This window comes from Siniperca chuatsi, linkage group LG6 (genome assembly GCF_020085105.1).
Source record: "Siniperca chuatsi isolate FFG_IHB_CAS linkage group LG6, ASM2008510v1, whole genome shotgun sequence".
NCBI classification, from domain to species: domain Eukaryota; kingdom Metazoa; phylum Chordata; class Actinopteri; order Centrarchiformes; family Sinipercidae; genus Siniperca; species Siniperca chuatsi.
In genome coordinates this window covers 26,086,387-26,101,241 of record NC_058047.1, presented here as the reverse complement: position 1 = coordinate 26,101,241, position 14,855 = coordinate 26,086,387, and the positions used below count along the sequence as shown (strand labels likewise).

The 14,855-nt window shown below is 39.5% G+C and overlaps 1 protein-coding gene across 2 annotated transcripts in view; it reads left to right on the top strand.

Annotated features, from left to right (window-relative positions):
• Nucleotides 1-2,137: 2,137 nt before the first annotated feature.
• farp2 (FERM, RhoGEF and pleckstrin domain protein 2) overlaps nt 2,138-14,855 on the top strand; it is a 32,739-nt gene continuing 20,021 nt past the window's right edge. Inside the window, exons 1-7 of one of the 2 annotated variants that reach the window (XM_044199256.1) lie at nt 2,138-2,428; nt 3,085-3,316; nt 10,583-10,687; nt 12,362-12,404; nt 12,487-12,565; nt 13,038-13,135; nt 14,268-14,382. In XM_044199256.1, coding sequence (XP_044055191.1) covers nt 3,116-3,316; nt 10,583-10,687; nt 12,362-12,404; nt 12,487-12,565; nt 13,038-13,135; nt 14,268-14,382 — 641 coding nt within the window. In that variant the 5' untranslated portion in view covers nt 2,138-2,428; nt 3,085-3,115. The remainder of the gene's footprint in view (nt 2,429-3,084; nt 3,317-10,582; nt 10,688-12,361; nt 12,405-12,486; nt 12,566-13,037; nt 13,136-14,267; nt 14,383-14,855) is intronic. The other variant, XM_044199254.1, reaches the window with a different exon arrangement.

The window sequence follows — 14,855 nt, the reverse complement described above, 5'->3', positions numbered from 1 at the left end:
AAGCATAACATGTTGTTGGCTACGTACAGTAATTCCCATTCTGGTGTAGCTCAAATGAATATCTAATAACTGAATGCAAGCTTTCACTGATGGTCAAATGATTTAGATGAGCAAAAAGGTGTGTGCTTAGCATCTTTCTACTCAATCTTGAAGACTATCTCCGAGCCCCCCCACTTGTGCAAAGCTGTCTGTAACATATTGGGAAGCACCAAATCAAATATTTTATGCTGCTTCTCTTGTCTCCCTCACTACTGAGACAGCAGGTGTCCAGTCTCTGACTCATGGAGGACAGCAGGAGACAGCTCAGGAAAGGTTGGATTTTACGTCTTTTTCTATGTTAACCAAAGGTTATAGGGGGCAACAGTGTAGTGAAACTGGAAAGGAGATACACAGAGGGCGAACAAAAACAACCTCTGTGACATAGTGTCGGCAAACAAATGATACGCACCTTAAAGCAAGTGTTTATTACAAGGCTATAGTACTGGCATGCATTATATTGCGCATGAGTTGCTGTTATTGTATCCACCCCAAAGCAAACATTGATATTATAACTGAAACACTAATTTCATCACATGTGGGCACTGTGAGGAGGACCAGGTCTCTTTGAAGATAATGTACGCAGATCAAAAGACAGCATGGAAACACAGGAAGTTCAAAGAGCAGATTAAAGACTGAAAAATAACAACATGCAGACAGAATGACAACCATGATAAACATGTGACTACAAATCAGGTGAAGACAAACAAGTCCATAAAAGTGAGTTTTGAGAATGGCATCATATGATCATCTCTCATCTGGCAAAAAAGAATGAGCACTTTCTTCATAGATGTTAAGCAGATAAGCAGCCCTGTGATGGACCAGTGGCTCAGCTGATTCCCTGCTTTCATCCCACTGCATGCTGGGATAGAATCTACAGAATAAGATGAATTAATAGACAATAACGACCCCTTTCTGCAGATTACATTTTCTGTTGTGTTGCATTGCAATGTTGCAGTATTATATTTCTGCATTGTATCTGAATATATCATTATGTCACCTGTAATCCAGAAACAAACACTTTAGTTTACAGAACAGGCCAAATGAACACTTGATGATTCATCCGATAAGATCCTATATAAAGGATGACAAAAAAAGATCTCTTGTCACAAAAACATCCGTCTTCACAATAGTAACTGAATTTACACTTTCAGATGCTTTGTGTTACCTTAATGTTAAGCTTTTCTAAGACCATCACGTACAATAATCTGTTATACATGCCAATGTATGTCTCTCACCAATATCCAAACAAAATTATATGCATATACATGTATATCACATGTATTTGAAAATATAGCAAAAGTGACTGTTTTCATATATGTCTATTCCTTTTTTACAGCTATACACAAATACACACACACTCATATATACACAGTATATTACCACAACATATATTAGAAATACATGTAGGCCTATATATTTATTAGGATACGTGTATAAAACAAATATTTCTGCTACATGTTTGCATATATATTTTGAAATACATATACACATGTAAACATATGTGGTCCGTTATTTAGGCTAATATGTATGTTTGTGTGTAGCCATACAGAAGATTGTTGTGTGGGATCTAACTACGTATTTGAAACATAATGCAATTTTGTTACTTATTTTAGAGAAAACAGCAGGGGGAGCTCCATTACTATTCCAGAATATTTTTTCTTTTCCTCATGATATTAGTTCAGTCTGACTCTCATCATTTACGTGCCGCTACAAAACAATGGACCTTAGTGCAAGGTATACAACAAATTCATCATGAGTGATGTAATCAAGCTCTGAAGCATTGAGACACGTATAGACCCTGGATAGGTATAGTCACGCGACGCACGCGCGCGCGCACACACACTAATTCCTACTGTGTTCAGAGAAATGTTGGCTATTACTACATTTGTGTTATCTGTAAGGGTTACACGGAAAACCCACATCTGTTTTATCTTATCAAACATTAGCCCAAACTTAAATAAAGGTTCGCTTTGTGAGTGAGATAAAACTAATCAGATAAAACAATCACTTTATTTCGCCTGGGTGTTGACAACCATCGGCTTGTAAATTAAACACACGTAGCCTCGAGACCATACACTTTTTAAACTTTCCACGAGGAAAGTTGTTAAAAACAACAACAACAACAAGAAGATATATTTTTTCAGGCGGACAGGTTTCTTCTCCATCCATCAAGGCTATTTAGGGCATAGGAAGGTAAATCTTCGCTCCTCAGCCTACAATCCTTATCCACATTTGAACCAATGGTAGGACGAACGGGACTGCTTTAGCCAATGACAAACTAGTCTGAGTGCACACTCGGTTGGACGACGACGACGACGACCATGGACTGGAGTAGTGTCCTTTTCGGTGTAACAAACTTTTAGGATTTAGTTTCGATACAGGCAAAACGGTAAGTTTAGTTCTACTTTATGGGCATATTATCATATTTAGATATTCTAGTATGACGACTTTTTCGGAGAGTAAACTCGGTGTAAGGGTATTTCGGTTCGCTTCTCTTCGGTAAACTAGTGTCCACTGAGCTCCCTTTCTCAAAAAGAAGATTAACCTCACATTGTAACATATTTTTTGAGTTTTGTGTGGTTCGTGAATGTCGTTCCGTTGGTTTTCCTCGCTTTAAAATTATTGGCCCCTGCAACATTCAAGTCTTGCTGACCCAGTTAGGCCCACATGCAACGTACACTAATAAACGCCAAAACGGAACGCCGTCATTTCGTTTTGTACTTTTGGGTCGTCTTCTGCAGTAGGCTTTAACCTACACTTAGGTGAATATTAGCTATTGGTTTCAGATATGTCAACTTTTTGTGTTACACGTTATAATGAATGAGCGTCACATGTCCACAACAGCCAGACTACTTTTTGGAATGAAACCTGCAGAAACGACTGTTAAACCAGTCATCACCTGGAGAGTCAACCTACAGCACTCTTAGTCTCATGACAGATCCCATACTAAATGAGACATTATTTTAACCACAAAAGTTCATTGTCAACATCATGTTTTGCATTTTTCAAATTCGATGGTTTCTTTTGACCTCCCTGTGTTTGCAGGACTGAGGTTGGGGAGCTGCTCGGAGCAGTAATGGGAGAAACCGAGGGTTCATACCGGGTCCTGCAGACCCCTGGCACAAGGCTGGGAGCCCAGTTCAATGCTGGTATCAGCACTTTGGAGCCGGGCCAGAGCCTCAGTGGCAACATGATCAGCGGGAGCAAAAGTTATGGGCGAGGACTACAAATCCGTGTGCAGGGGCTGGACGACTCCCAGGATTTCTTTGATGTAGAAGTAAGTTTCTCCTCAGCTGTTGCACAGCCTCATTGTGTTTCTTACATCCTCATTTATTTACACTGTGATAAGTCTGCAGTTTGTAACACAGCAGGCTACATCTTATCTTTATAGTCATGGTCTGCCCTGGTTGCGTGTGGCTTGAGTTTGTGACAGCTGCCACATGGCTTTGGTGCTGAAATCCCTTCTTCCTTAAGGCTTCTTATTCGGGCAACTTAGTGTAACCTAGAGCACTTTTTAGTTTCTGTGATTTCTGCTCAAGGCCCAAGTAGTAGTTTTCTTTCCTGTTCCCAAGCCTTGACCAGCAAAGAGGTAGATAATATGGTCATCTGGGACTCAAGCTTCAACATGTAAACATGTAAAGAGTTATTTTCAAGTCTGTGTGCTGGAATAGGCACATTGCAGTAGGTCTAGCCTTGCTTTGATGGGATTTGCTGTGTATTGATCAGCACCGGGCATTACATTTTCTAGCCCCTTTTTAGTCTGGTATAATTTGACTTTCTTATTTAACTTAAAGGGTGGTGAAATTGGCAGGCAGGGTTTCCAGAAGTTTTCCAGGTCTTGCTCTGTCGTCATCACTGCCACCACAGTAACTACAGCAAGTAACTGCATAATATTATCACTGACCCCCTACAATTAAATTCAGCTGAGCTGGTCAAATGGATTAACATTTTTTTTTTTACAAATATACATTTTAAAGCAATACAGGAGCATACAGTATAGGCAAATTACACTGAAATATTGAAATCATGAGCTACAATTTAACATGTGAATCTATAACCAAGAATGATAGCTGTTGTTTTTTCTTTTCATTGTAATTACTGGACAGAGAAATGAATCCCTTTTTAATGATTGGCAGTTGGTTTGAACAAACCTTTAGATCCACACTGTTACAGTGCTTTCCTGTGTTTACTTATCAAGTTGCTGCTTTAGTCATTCAGAAGGCAAATAGGAAGCAATAAGGAAGCCACTATATCAGAGCAAGTTTCCTGTCTTTTCTGTGGGGGGGGGGGAATATCAAAGTGGAGTCTCCACGATGAATAAACAACCAAGTCAATTACTGATTGATAGAGAAGTTTTAATTTGCAGTGAAAAATAGCTTGACTTGAATTTTCTTAGAATAGGTTAGTGTATTAAACTTGTGTAACTACTCTGCCCTAAATCTTTGTGTAGCCACAACAATAACTGTTCTGGCAGATGCAGTGTGGGGGCACTGCAGAGACAGACATTTCATAATCTTATGCACCATATGTTGTCTCAAAGTCTTAAGCTAATAGAATGTAACAGACACAAGTTTAATTTGTATGGTAGTGGGTCCCTGCGCTGCTCAGTCTAGAGGAGAGGAAATTTCAAGAAGTATTTTGTCCGTAGATATTCAGCCTTACATATTGAGAGACAACTGAACTTGGCCTTGAGTTCAAAGTAAGCTCTGGACATGGTGTTGATAGGAGGTGGCAGACAGAAATACATGACTGCAAAAGGGGAATGACAGCAATCCTGTTGTCAAGCAGACTGCAGTTTGCCGAGAACAAGATGGCCTGAGAGAGGCTCTGTTGTTCACCACTGTCCAACATTGCTTAATATTTCTGATCATTCATACTGAAGAGTCATGGACTGGTGGGAGGATAGTATTTATGTCTATGTACAGAATGGCTGCAGAGCTATACATCCAGTACATGACTTATGTTTAATTTTCAGTTAAAAAGAACTGCCAGTGTGCTATGTCATTATTAGTTTTATGCCTGTGTGACCACAACTCCTTTTAAAGAAAAATGAATGAAGCAGCACAACTTGCTCCTACATTGTAATTGTAGTTTTTCCCTCATGCATACTGTGTGCAAAAATAGATACAAAATTGCAGTGTTAAATGTTTGAAATGGTTGTGGCCTTCAGGCAACTGCCTCCCCTCATTGTGGCATTTTGGTTGCTCAGCTGCTCAAATACACATTTGTGGACAGTCTTTATCATCTGCCATTTCCTGCCACTCTCACTATATACTGTGTTAATATTAATATTGATACATTTTATTTGTATAGCGCTTTAAAAGGTACTCAAAGGCAATTTACAAGACAATAACAGAAACAGTACGTAATAACAGTGATAACAGTACAAAACCAACTACAACAGTGGGGGGGGGGTAAATGGATCACAAGCATAAATTGCGAAGCATAAATACACTCTTGTCAAAAATGTGTTGAAATTCTGCTCTCTTGTACACAAGTAGAGCACACTTGCTCCTGGCTTTGTCGTGCTTTGTACTTTTGTAACCTCTAATGCATTACAGATGATAATGGAGAACCGTATGAACATATGGCGTGATAGAATATATGTATTTATGGTCATATAATGTCTTTTTAGTCTGGAACTATAAGAGATCAATTAGATCAGAGTGCGTGGGCTTTGATCTGTGGCCTTCATCTGCTGCAGGTGCCTAGCATGGTCATCATCAGCACAACAGACATTTGCTTGCATGGCTCTTGTCCACAGGCCCCTCCCACAGCCAGCACAGGAGAAAGCTCAGCCTTGTGGTTTCTGGACCGGGAGGCAGGGCTGGCAGGGCAGGGAAACACAGGCTTCTTTTATCCAGCACAGCCAGCCCCTTTGCTGGCCTTAACTTCCAGCTCAAAACTTGCACACACAAAAAAAAAAAGCTGAGGGTGGGATGTGAAACCTAGCTGTGTGAAAACGCAGTACAGTCGGGGCATCGGTGGGAGGGGATCCAGGCAGGCTTTGCTTTTAGTGTTAGCAAACAAGCACATAAATAGCCAGGTTGACAACCAAGTGGGTTGGGGTGGGGGGGCAGAGGGGCAGCCTCTGGTGTTAAAAGAGCAGTTCAGAGGGAGCAGTCATGGCCAGTACAAAGTTTGAGTCAGGGATGTGGGGGAGGGGGCACACTCAGGAGTGAAGTCCTGCCGAAAGTTTGGAATTTCAACCACTGGCTTGTAGCAGAAATCGCTTTTTGAGTTTGTCATTTGAGAATGATGAAACTTGTGTAACTCAATGGTAATGCGTTAGTGCTGCTTTTATCTTTTACCCGTTTTTGTACAAAGATGGACTTTGGTGAGGTGTGAACAGTGTGAAAAGACAGATACTGGTGTTTCATAGTCTTCTTAAATGTTGTCTTGAGCATCCTGCAATAGTTTGAGATAAAGTTATATCAGACTAGTATAGTTGTGGATAATGCAAAAGTATGGATGGAGCAGAATTGTTGTTGAATTGTTTCATGTACATGCTCAAAAAAGGAGTACTCTTCTTGCTCTTCATTACAACCACTACAGCTGAGCACTCAGCTCTCATCTCTACAAAGCACTCACCCTATCCCACTGTGTACTGAAGTAGCTAAACAACCTAATGGCTGTGCCTTGAATAGAAGGCCTTGTTTAACATCTGAAGCAATCCCTTGCTCTGCACATTACTGATCTCTCCTATTGTTACTGTTCTGATATTTTTATTTTTTTTGTCGCTGGGAGTACTTGGCTGCCACTCAAGGAGGTCCCACCTATCAAGTTTTATTTTTTTTCTGTGCTTTGGAGGCAAAGCTTAGTTTGGAAAGTATCTGGGTTACATAGGTGACCTGAGCAGAAAGCACGCTAACACACCTGATCCTGATTACCACTATGTAGTGTTTATCTGCCAACAAACGCCCTGGCCAACTGTCCACAGGTTTGTACTGAAGCCAGGGAGTGAAAAGAAATCAGCACTAATAATTTTAAAATGAAAGTTGTCATTAAGTTAAGAAAGGCATCAAAGAACCTGTTGATCTTTGAAGTGTCTCTTCATGGACTTGTGAAAGTGGCCACTGGTGTGCAGAGCTTTAAAATGTATGTCAGCAGGAGATCTCCAGGCGGCAAGGTCTAAACAATGTACATCCCACTGTGCCAAATACAAGCCCCAACACAACCCTGCTGTCAGTAGGAGGTTCTACCAGAGCTCGCTGGTGGCTGGGGAGTATCAACTGCTGTTTGGTGAACCATGCTTAACCTGTCATGCAAGATACAGCCCTGGATTTGAATTAGGCTGGATGATATATGGGTTACCTGTGTTTTTGTATGTTTTCTTCTTCATCCTCTGTGCATGAGAAGGGCAGTCACACACACACCCATCACCCCCCCCCTCCCCATCCCATTCACACACACAGGGAAGATTGGTCTCCCAGAGAAACATCTGTTTGTCATAATCCCTGCAGCTTTCAGAGCTTGATTGGGTGACCCACTGACCTGCCTTAATGTTAGAGCTCAGAGATGAGACTGCGGCGCTTACCACAAGTTTGAGTGTGAACAAACTGCATGTGATCTCACTGTCACATCGCAGCTGTGCTTGAACTGAAAATGCCCGACTGGCTTTTCAGCCCACTGATCTGTGACACTTTTGTTTGCACGGCAGAACGGGTTTAGATAAATCATAGTTGAAGACAGGGTTGGGGAATGTTGACCAAATAAAATACCTGATTTAATGATGTATAAATATATTTATATTAAATATTCTAGTAGTAATTTCACAGTATTTTTTGGTATGGCTTTTTGTGCTTTCAGACTAAACTACAGGGATTTACATTTCACATTCACATATTTTTTTATTCTTATAGTATATAAAATGTCAGAATTGCCCAAGGTACCATCTTTAAGTTGCGTGTGTTGTCTGACCAACAGTCCAAAACAAAAATGTTTTAATTGGCAATAACATAAAAACAGAGAAAAGCAGCAAATCATCAACTGGAACTAGGAAATTCATGGCATTTTTGTTTGATAAATATCTTAATCAATCGTGAAAATTGTTGTTGGTCAATCGATCAGTGGACTCGAAATTGGATTGTATAAGTGCTAATAACATTTAAGATAGAAGAGATTACTTCTCTGCCAGGCCAGGAGCTCACTAAGTCAACAGATCGTGTACATTTTACATTCATATGATGTATACATGTGCGCTGTCATTATGTTGCTTTAAATTCAGGTTTGGCTCATTGCTGTTGTCACGTGGCATTATTTTGCCCTCTTCTCACTTTTTGTTACTTCTCTTGAATGCAGAAATGCCAAGAATATTTAAAGGGTGGTATCACTGCAGTGGTATATTAACTGTGTGCCCACAGTGTATATAGTAACTGATTGCGCACACAGATAACCCAACTTGGTCTGCAGGAAGAGGAAGTTATTTGCACAGGTCTTGCAATGATTCTGCATATGAAAATTTTGCTAGCAGCAAATAGATCTGTGAAAATCAGCTGAATGTCTGAGAAGAAGATTTAACTCTTCCTCAAGTCTAGAGAGCTGTGTATGCAGTATTACATTCCTGCAGATGGTTAATGAATAACACAAAGGAGGGGCTTCTGAAAGCACACCAGTCAACACAGAATAGTTAGCTCATGACTACTACACTGAGGGCAAAAATCAGTTAACTGTTTATTCTAATCTGCCATTGGTTTTTTTTTTTTTTTTTTTTTTTCTTGTCAAACCAATAGTAACTAGTTAGCATTTTTCACAGCTTGGTTAAAAACATTTTAAGATGGCGAAGAGGTGGCTATATTTTAAATTCCATTTCCAAGAAGTGATTAGTCTCATTATACCTGTTTGACATAGCTATTTACACGTTAAATCTGCAGTTTAAATGCTGGTTAGCCTGAATTAACTGCATTATTGTGTGGAAATGTTGTCTTAATCCACAGGGAAGATTTGGTTTTGCTGTAATAACTTGTTTACAAAGCACTTTAGACATTGGTTCTGTCTGCTTAGAGCTCAGTATACGATTGCATTGACTCTGAGACAGAATACCTCAAAATGTTTCTTACATTTGGCTGCTTATACATTTTGAATACTTAGTGTTGCTGTCTGGATAGTATGTTTGGCCTGCACTCAGACAACCCAGACAAGTATTTTAACACACCAGTTTTTGCTCTCTGGTTGAGATCAGCTGTAATCAGACACTGTAAATGCACGGAAAAAGGGCATTTTACAACAGATTCCTACATTTATGGATGTTGTGTCAGTAGGTTTCACCTGCAATTTATAGATTTTTGTGAATGCAGAACATATGATTGTTTCAAAGTAATGAAAAGATTAACTACAGTAAATCTCCTGGTGCTCTGAGTTGTAATGCTTTACTGTAGCCAGTGCAAAGCAGTTCTTTTTTATAAGGCTTTTAAAAATACTATTTTACATTACAACCAGATGTTTCAGGCTATAATTTTCTCAAAAAGTCACAGGCTAGGATTCCAAACCTCAACTGCAGTGTGTTTTTAGTACATAGTAATTAGTTCTTCATTTAGTGAAAACAAACCCCAGAGCGTTGAGAAGGTAAACTTCGGCAGATTTCCTGCTTGTGATTTTGCTGCACTCTGTTCAGGGCCAGATAACGGTTAATGTACAGTAGGACTCATTTTTGCAGTTTACTTGCTTATCCAAGTCAAGGAAACTATTGTAATTGACAGACGGAACGTACACAGCCATAAATCACACAATGAAGTGGATTATTTACAGATGCCAAATATTTTCTGAACCACACAGATGGTTTTTATTCTGTGCTTACTAAGAACACAAGCATGGCCTCCCTCACGTCAGCCTAAGCAAAAATTAGTTTTTGACAGTAATGTCTGTTACCTATGTTGTCGAGTTGTATTCAAACTTTTTTTTGTTTTGTTTTTTGTCAAAACAATGCAATTTCTCTTTCCATTAAGTTTGTAAGATGTATCATCAGTGGACTTTTAAGCTCTTTATGTTGACATATAGACTGTATATAAAGATGGACGACGCATCTCCACTTCCTCCCACTGTACAAAAATTAAGCCAAAATATCCCGGCTAGGTGAGCTGCCATCTTGCGCTGGTGATGTCATTTTGGATCCAGAGTTTGCGCAGTAGTGATCGGGCCTGGAGCCACGGTATTGAGGTCCCGCCCATACACCCAGCCGACTCAGTCGCGAGCAGGCTTCAGCTGTCAATCATGACGTGTAACCCCCTTTTTATAGCATCAAATAACTAATTAAAACCAAATGAACACTTGACAGACATCAGTGTGATAAGAACTACCTAAAATGACAGAAACCATCTATGGGGGGAAATTTATTTGACGTGTACTTTGAGTTTTTAGTTTGGCTCATGTCCCTTCCCCTTACAGCGAGGGGGCGGGGTTTTTGACCTATACTGCAGATGAGATGTTTTGGCCTCCAATTTTGGGGAGCTGTCATGTCGTCCATCTTTATATACATATATAGTCTTTGGTGTTGACATAGTGATGAAAATAATGATTCCTTTTTCTCTGTTGTTTTTTCTTCCAGCCAAAAGCTCTTGGACAGGCTCTCCTCTCTAAGGTTTTCCTGAGAGGCAACCTCATAGAGAGTGATTACTTTGGCCTCGAGTTTCAGAACATGCAGATGAACTGGGTACGTACACCAGCAATGGTGTCCTTTGTTTCCTGTTTGAAACAGACACATTGAATATCCAGAAACTGACATGCAAATTGATCATACGTATCAGTTAAGTACTGACAGCAAAGGCAGCTAGTGTTTCAAAGGTCACAGCTTGATGACAACATGACTTGTCTCTGGGCCCAGGATGAACTTCTTAGCCATTTCTCAGCCAGTCAGTTGTTCTTTAGCTTTCTACAGCAGTGCAAACAGTGATGTAGTATTGTTTTTCTGGACTTGAGCAGTATATAATCTAGGAATATTTGTAACTTGTCTGGCACAAGTGCCCATACACAAATGTCAGACTTTCCATTGTTTCATTCTTCCAGAAACATAAGTGGAATTCAAGACCACCTACAAGTTCTTTTCTAAAGCAACAGAGAAGAGATATGAAACATGCTGTATATCTTCTTCAAAGAGAATGGAGCTGGTGTTAACCCGTTGGCTTTTTAGCTCATATATTCAACTGCAAGAGCAGGGAAAAGGCATTCTGCATTTATATGGAACATTTGTTGCTCTGCAGTATTTGTTTTTAAAGAAGCTTTTACATGTCAAGAGTTGAGCACTATGTTTAAAGCCCAGGCCAGCAGCAACTGCAAATATAAAGAATTAAATGCCTCTAACCAAGGAGGTAAATGACAATCTAGGTCAAAGTTCAAACAATTTCAACTTTGGCAGCTCTGTTTTTCTTTAATGGTGGCTTTGCCCCATATGAGACCAGAGTTATTAAAAAAAAAGGATAGAGGCACTGTTGCAGTTTTAGGCTTTTGGTTTTATTTCAAAACCTTCATCAGTAGATGGGTAGGTGTAGATAGGTAACTCTCATCTTATACGTTAATTATTTAAATATTATTGAGTCTCCCGGTTCCTCCCGGTGTTGCTGATTGTATGAAAGCAGCTTAAGTACAGTTTAAGTCTTGAACTTTGGTTAAAAAAAATACATACTATGTGATGTTTTGGAAACACTTGCTATGTTCTGACCAATGCAGGATATGTGGACCTGACGCTAATGTCATTTTAGAGAAGTAAATGAAGTTTGAATTAAACTATCCATCATTCAGGCAGCTATAGCGTTATAAGAAAAACGACAACAAACATTATATCTTCTACTATTAGGTAGGACAAGGAAAATCCTCAAATCCTGACATCTGAGAAGCTGGAACCATCAGATGTTTGGTATTTGTGCTCTGTAAAATTATTTAGAGGGACAGTTCACCCCAAAATCAAAAATACATATTTTTCCTCTTACCCGTAGTGCTTTTTGTCCATCTAGATTGTTTTGGTGTCAGTTGCCGAGTTTTTGAGAAATCAGCCAGAGATATCTGCTTTTTTGAATGGGCATCAGCTTATGGTGCTCGAAGTGGCTGAAAAATACATTTTATATTTCAATATATCTGTCTTGATCTAGCACATTCCTCCCTCAATCAGGCCCAGATGAAATATGGGGAATCAGGTTCCTACAGTGAGGCAGTGAAGCCAATTTTTGCCCACAACATTCCCACATCACTCTACTATCCTCTAGACGCTGACACAATGTACAATCACTATGTAGAAAGGGAGTCATTTAAGGTAGAGCTGTCACCGCTTGTCAAATTTTGTAAGTAGTTCTCATAATATTGTGAAGATGTGATGCTATTTGTTTCTTTTCAGGTTTGGCTAGAACCCACAAAACCCGTTGTGAAACAAGTCAGAAGTAAGTGACCTCAAATATTAGCTCAATTTCCACCTAATGAAAATGTGTTTGTGCGCTGATGATCTGTTTTCGTGTTTTTCAGGACCAGCAAATGCGCTATTTAGACTGTCAGTGAAATTCTTTCCTCCAGACCCCGGTCAGCTGCAGGAGGAGTACACAAGGTCAGTGACTGTAATTTCCTACTGGATATTACTTTTATCTCATGCCTGTGTAGAGGGGCTTTAGAAACTGCACAGTTTTTTTCCTTTTTCAGACGCTCACGATTATGGTTTTCAGGGCATTATAATATTTGACCTCCCAAAAAGGTTTATGAAATTCTTTTAATGCTTTGCTGCAGTCAGTAAGAAATGTTGTCAATAGTTGTATTAATTTTGCTTTAACAAGAAACTCAAGAAATAGAGAAAAATAAAACACAAAAATTTCAATGGGGGAAAAAAATCTAGGCTTGTGTATTTTTACATTCTAAACGATCACATTTGAGATATGAGGAGTTATTTTGTGAAGGGCTTTTAAATGACATTTAACTGATAAAGATACTTTGAATAATTCGTGATAAGCTTGATTTGTGCTTATTTACTTCTCAAGAACATAAACAGATGGACACTAAGCCTCTCTGCTCTTGTTTTTTTATAGGTACTTATTCTCGCTGCAGATGAAAAGAGATCTGATGGAGGGCAGGTTGATCTGCACAGAAAATACTGGAGCCCTGCTGGCCTCTCACCTTGTCCAGTGTATGTTTAAGCTGGTATTTTTTTACTACAATGTTTGGTTTGTTCATTTGATTGCGACAGTATTCTGTTATATGTTGTGCCAGATTAAGCCAATTCTCTCAATGACTGCATTTCAACGTCATTCTTCTGTACTGACAACATCTGTTGTAACATTGAAGTGGTTTGCATTTGGCAGCTGTGACTGCGCACACACAAACAAGGATTCACATGCTAAAAATGCTGGAGAGAAACACCTGTCAGTATAATGCGCTATAATTCAACAACTGCAGCCCCCAAAATAATCATACAGTTGAATAAACACCTCTCTGAAATAGTTTCAACAAAGACTGAAATAACCTACATGAAATTAAGGAAGACTGTTGTATTACACGGCATTAGTTTTGCTAATAAAGTGGCAACTGAGTGTGAGTACACAAACAACAACACAGCGCAGCTGTTGTATTTGAATGTGAAGGATTTATGAATAACTAACATCAGGTATAATCAAAAGCAAAGATTAATGCTGTGTCTCAATTTGGATACTTCCGTTAGTATACTTCCATGTAGTACATTGTGTACACTATATATTTACTTGCGTAGTGTTTGAATTTTGACAGGATAGTGTTGTCTCAAATCAAACACGGCTGTTGTGCACTTAGCAGAAATGACAATTGCAACAATTGACTGCTTCTTCTTCTTTTTAATGGGAACCAAGTTATTAGAGACTGCTAAATTAGCCCAAAAAAATGATTGCTTCTGTCCGACAACAGTATAGTGGTACTAAAAAAACCTCACGTATTACTTAGATTTGTATAGTGCGGTGTTTACCGGAGCAACCGCTCCCCTTCTGCGACGTAGCCAAGATGGCGACCATTGAGGGTGAGAAGTGTCCAGTGTTATGAGTACATCATCTGGGTACTCGCAGTGCACTGCATTTTGCTCTAATTGTCAGTGTGAACACACTTACGCACTCAAAATAGTAAGTGGAAGTATGGAAGTACGCAAATTGAGACGCAGCATAAGTCTTGTAGTCATAAAAGAAAGTAATAGATCCAAATAATTTGGCTCATCATTCTAATCTCCTAGAACTTGATAATTAAAGAAATTGTTTAATTATTGGTATTTATTTAAAACTCGCTTGCTTAAACCACAGCTGAGATTGGAGACTATGACGATGTAGCAGACAGGGACTTCCTGAGGATGAACAAGCTGTTGCCTTACCAAGAGAAGGTGCAAGAGAGGATCATGGAGCTCCACCGCAGGCACCTGTAAGTTGCTCCCTCTGATCTGTCCTACACCTTGTTTCATGCTGAGCTAAAGCTGTGTGACATGATGTTTGTATTTCTGCATTGCCTTATTGATCGGCTGTTTCCATCACCTGGTTGTGGCTGCAACTTGTCTTCCATGACACTCTTACTGTATTATTTGAATCTAACAAACATTCTAAACAGTGTCAGTCGGGATGTAAACCACGTTCAATTGAACCAGGTGTTAGTTACTGAGGTAAGGACTACTGAGGGAAAGACTAAGTCAATGTAAACACCTTTTCCAACTGCTTCAAACGGTTATGTTAAAGACATCAAGGACACATTTATTGCTGCACAGTGTCTCATCCCTGCCACAAAATAGACCAGCTGAGTGCCAGGCTGCCAACAGATTGTTCTGTCGCAGCTGCTGACTGAGCACTTCTGCTCAACTCTCTTGTGCACAGTTTGTCATATTTTTTTCATGGTCTTCTTTT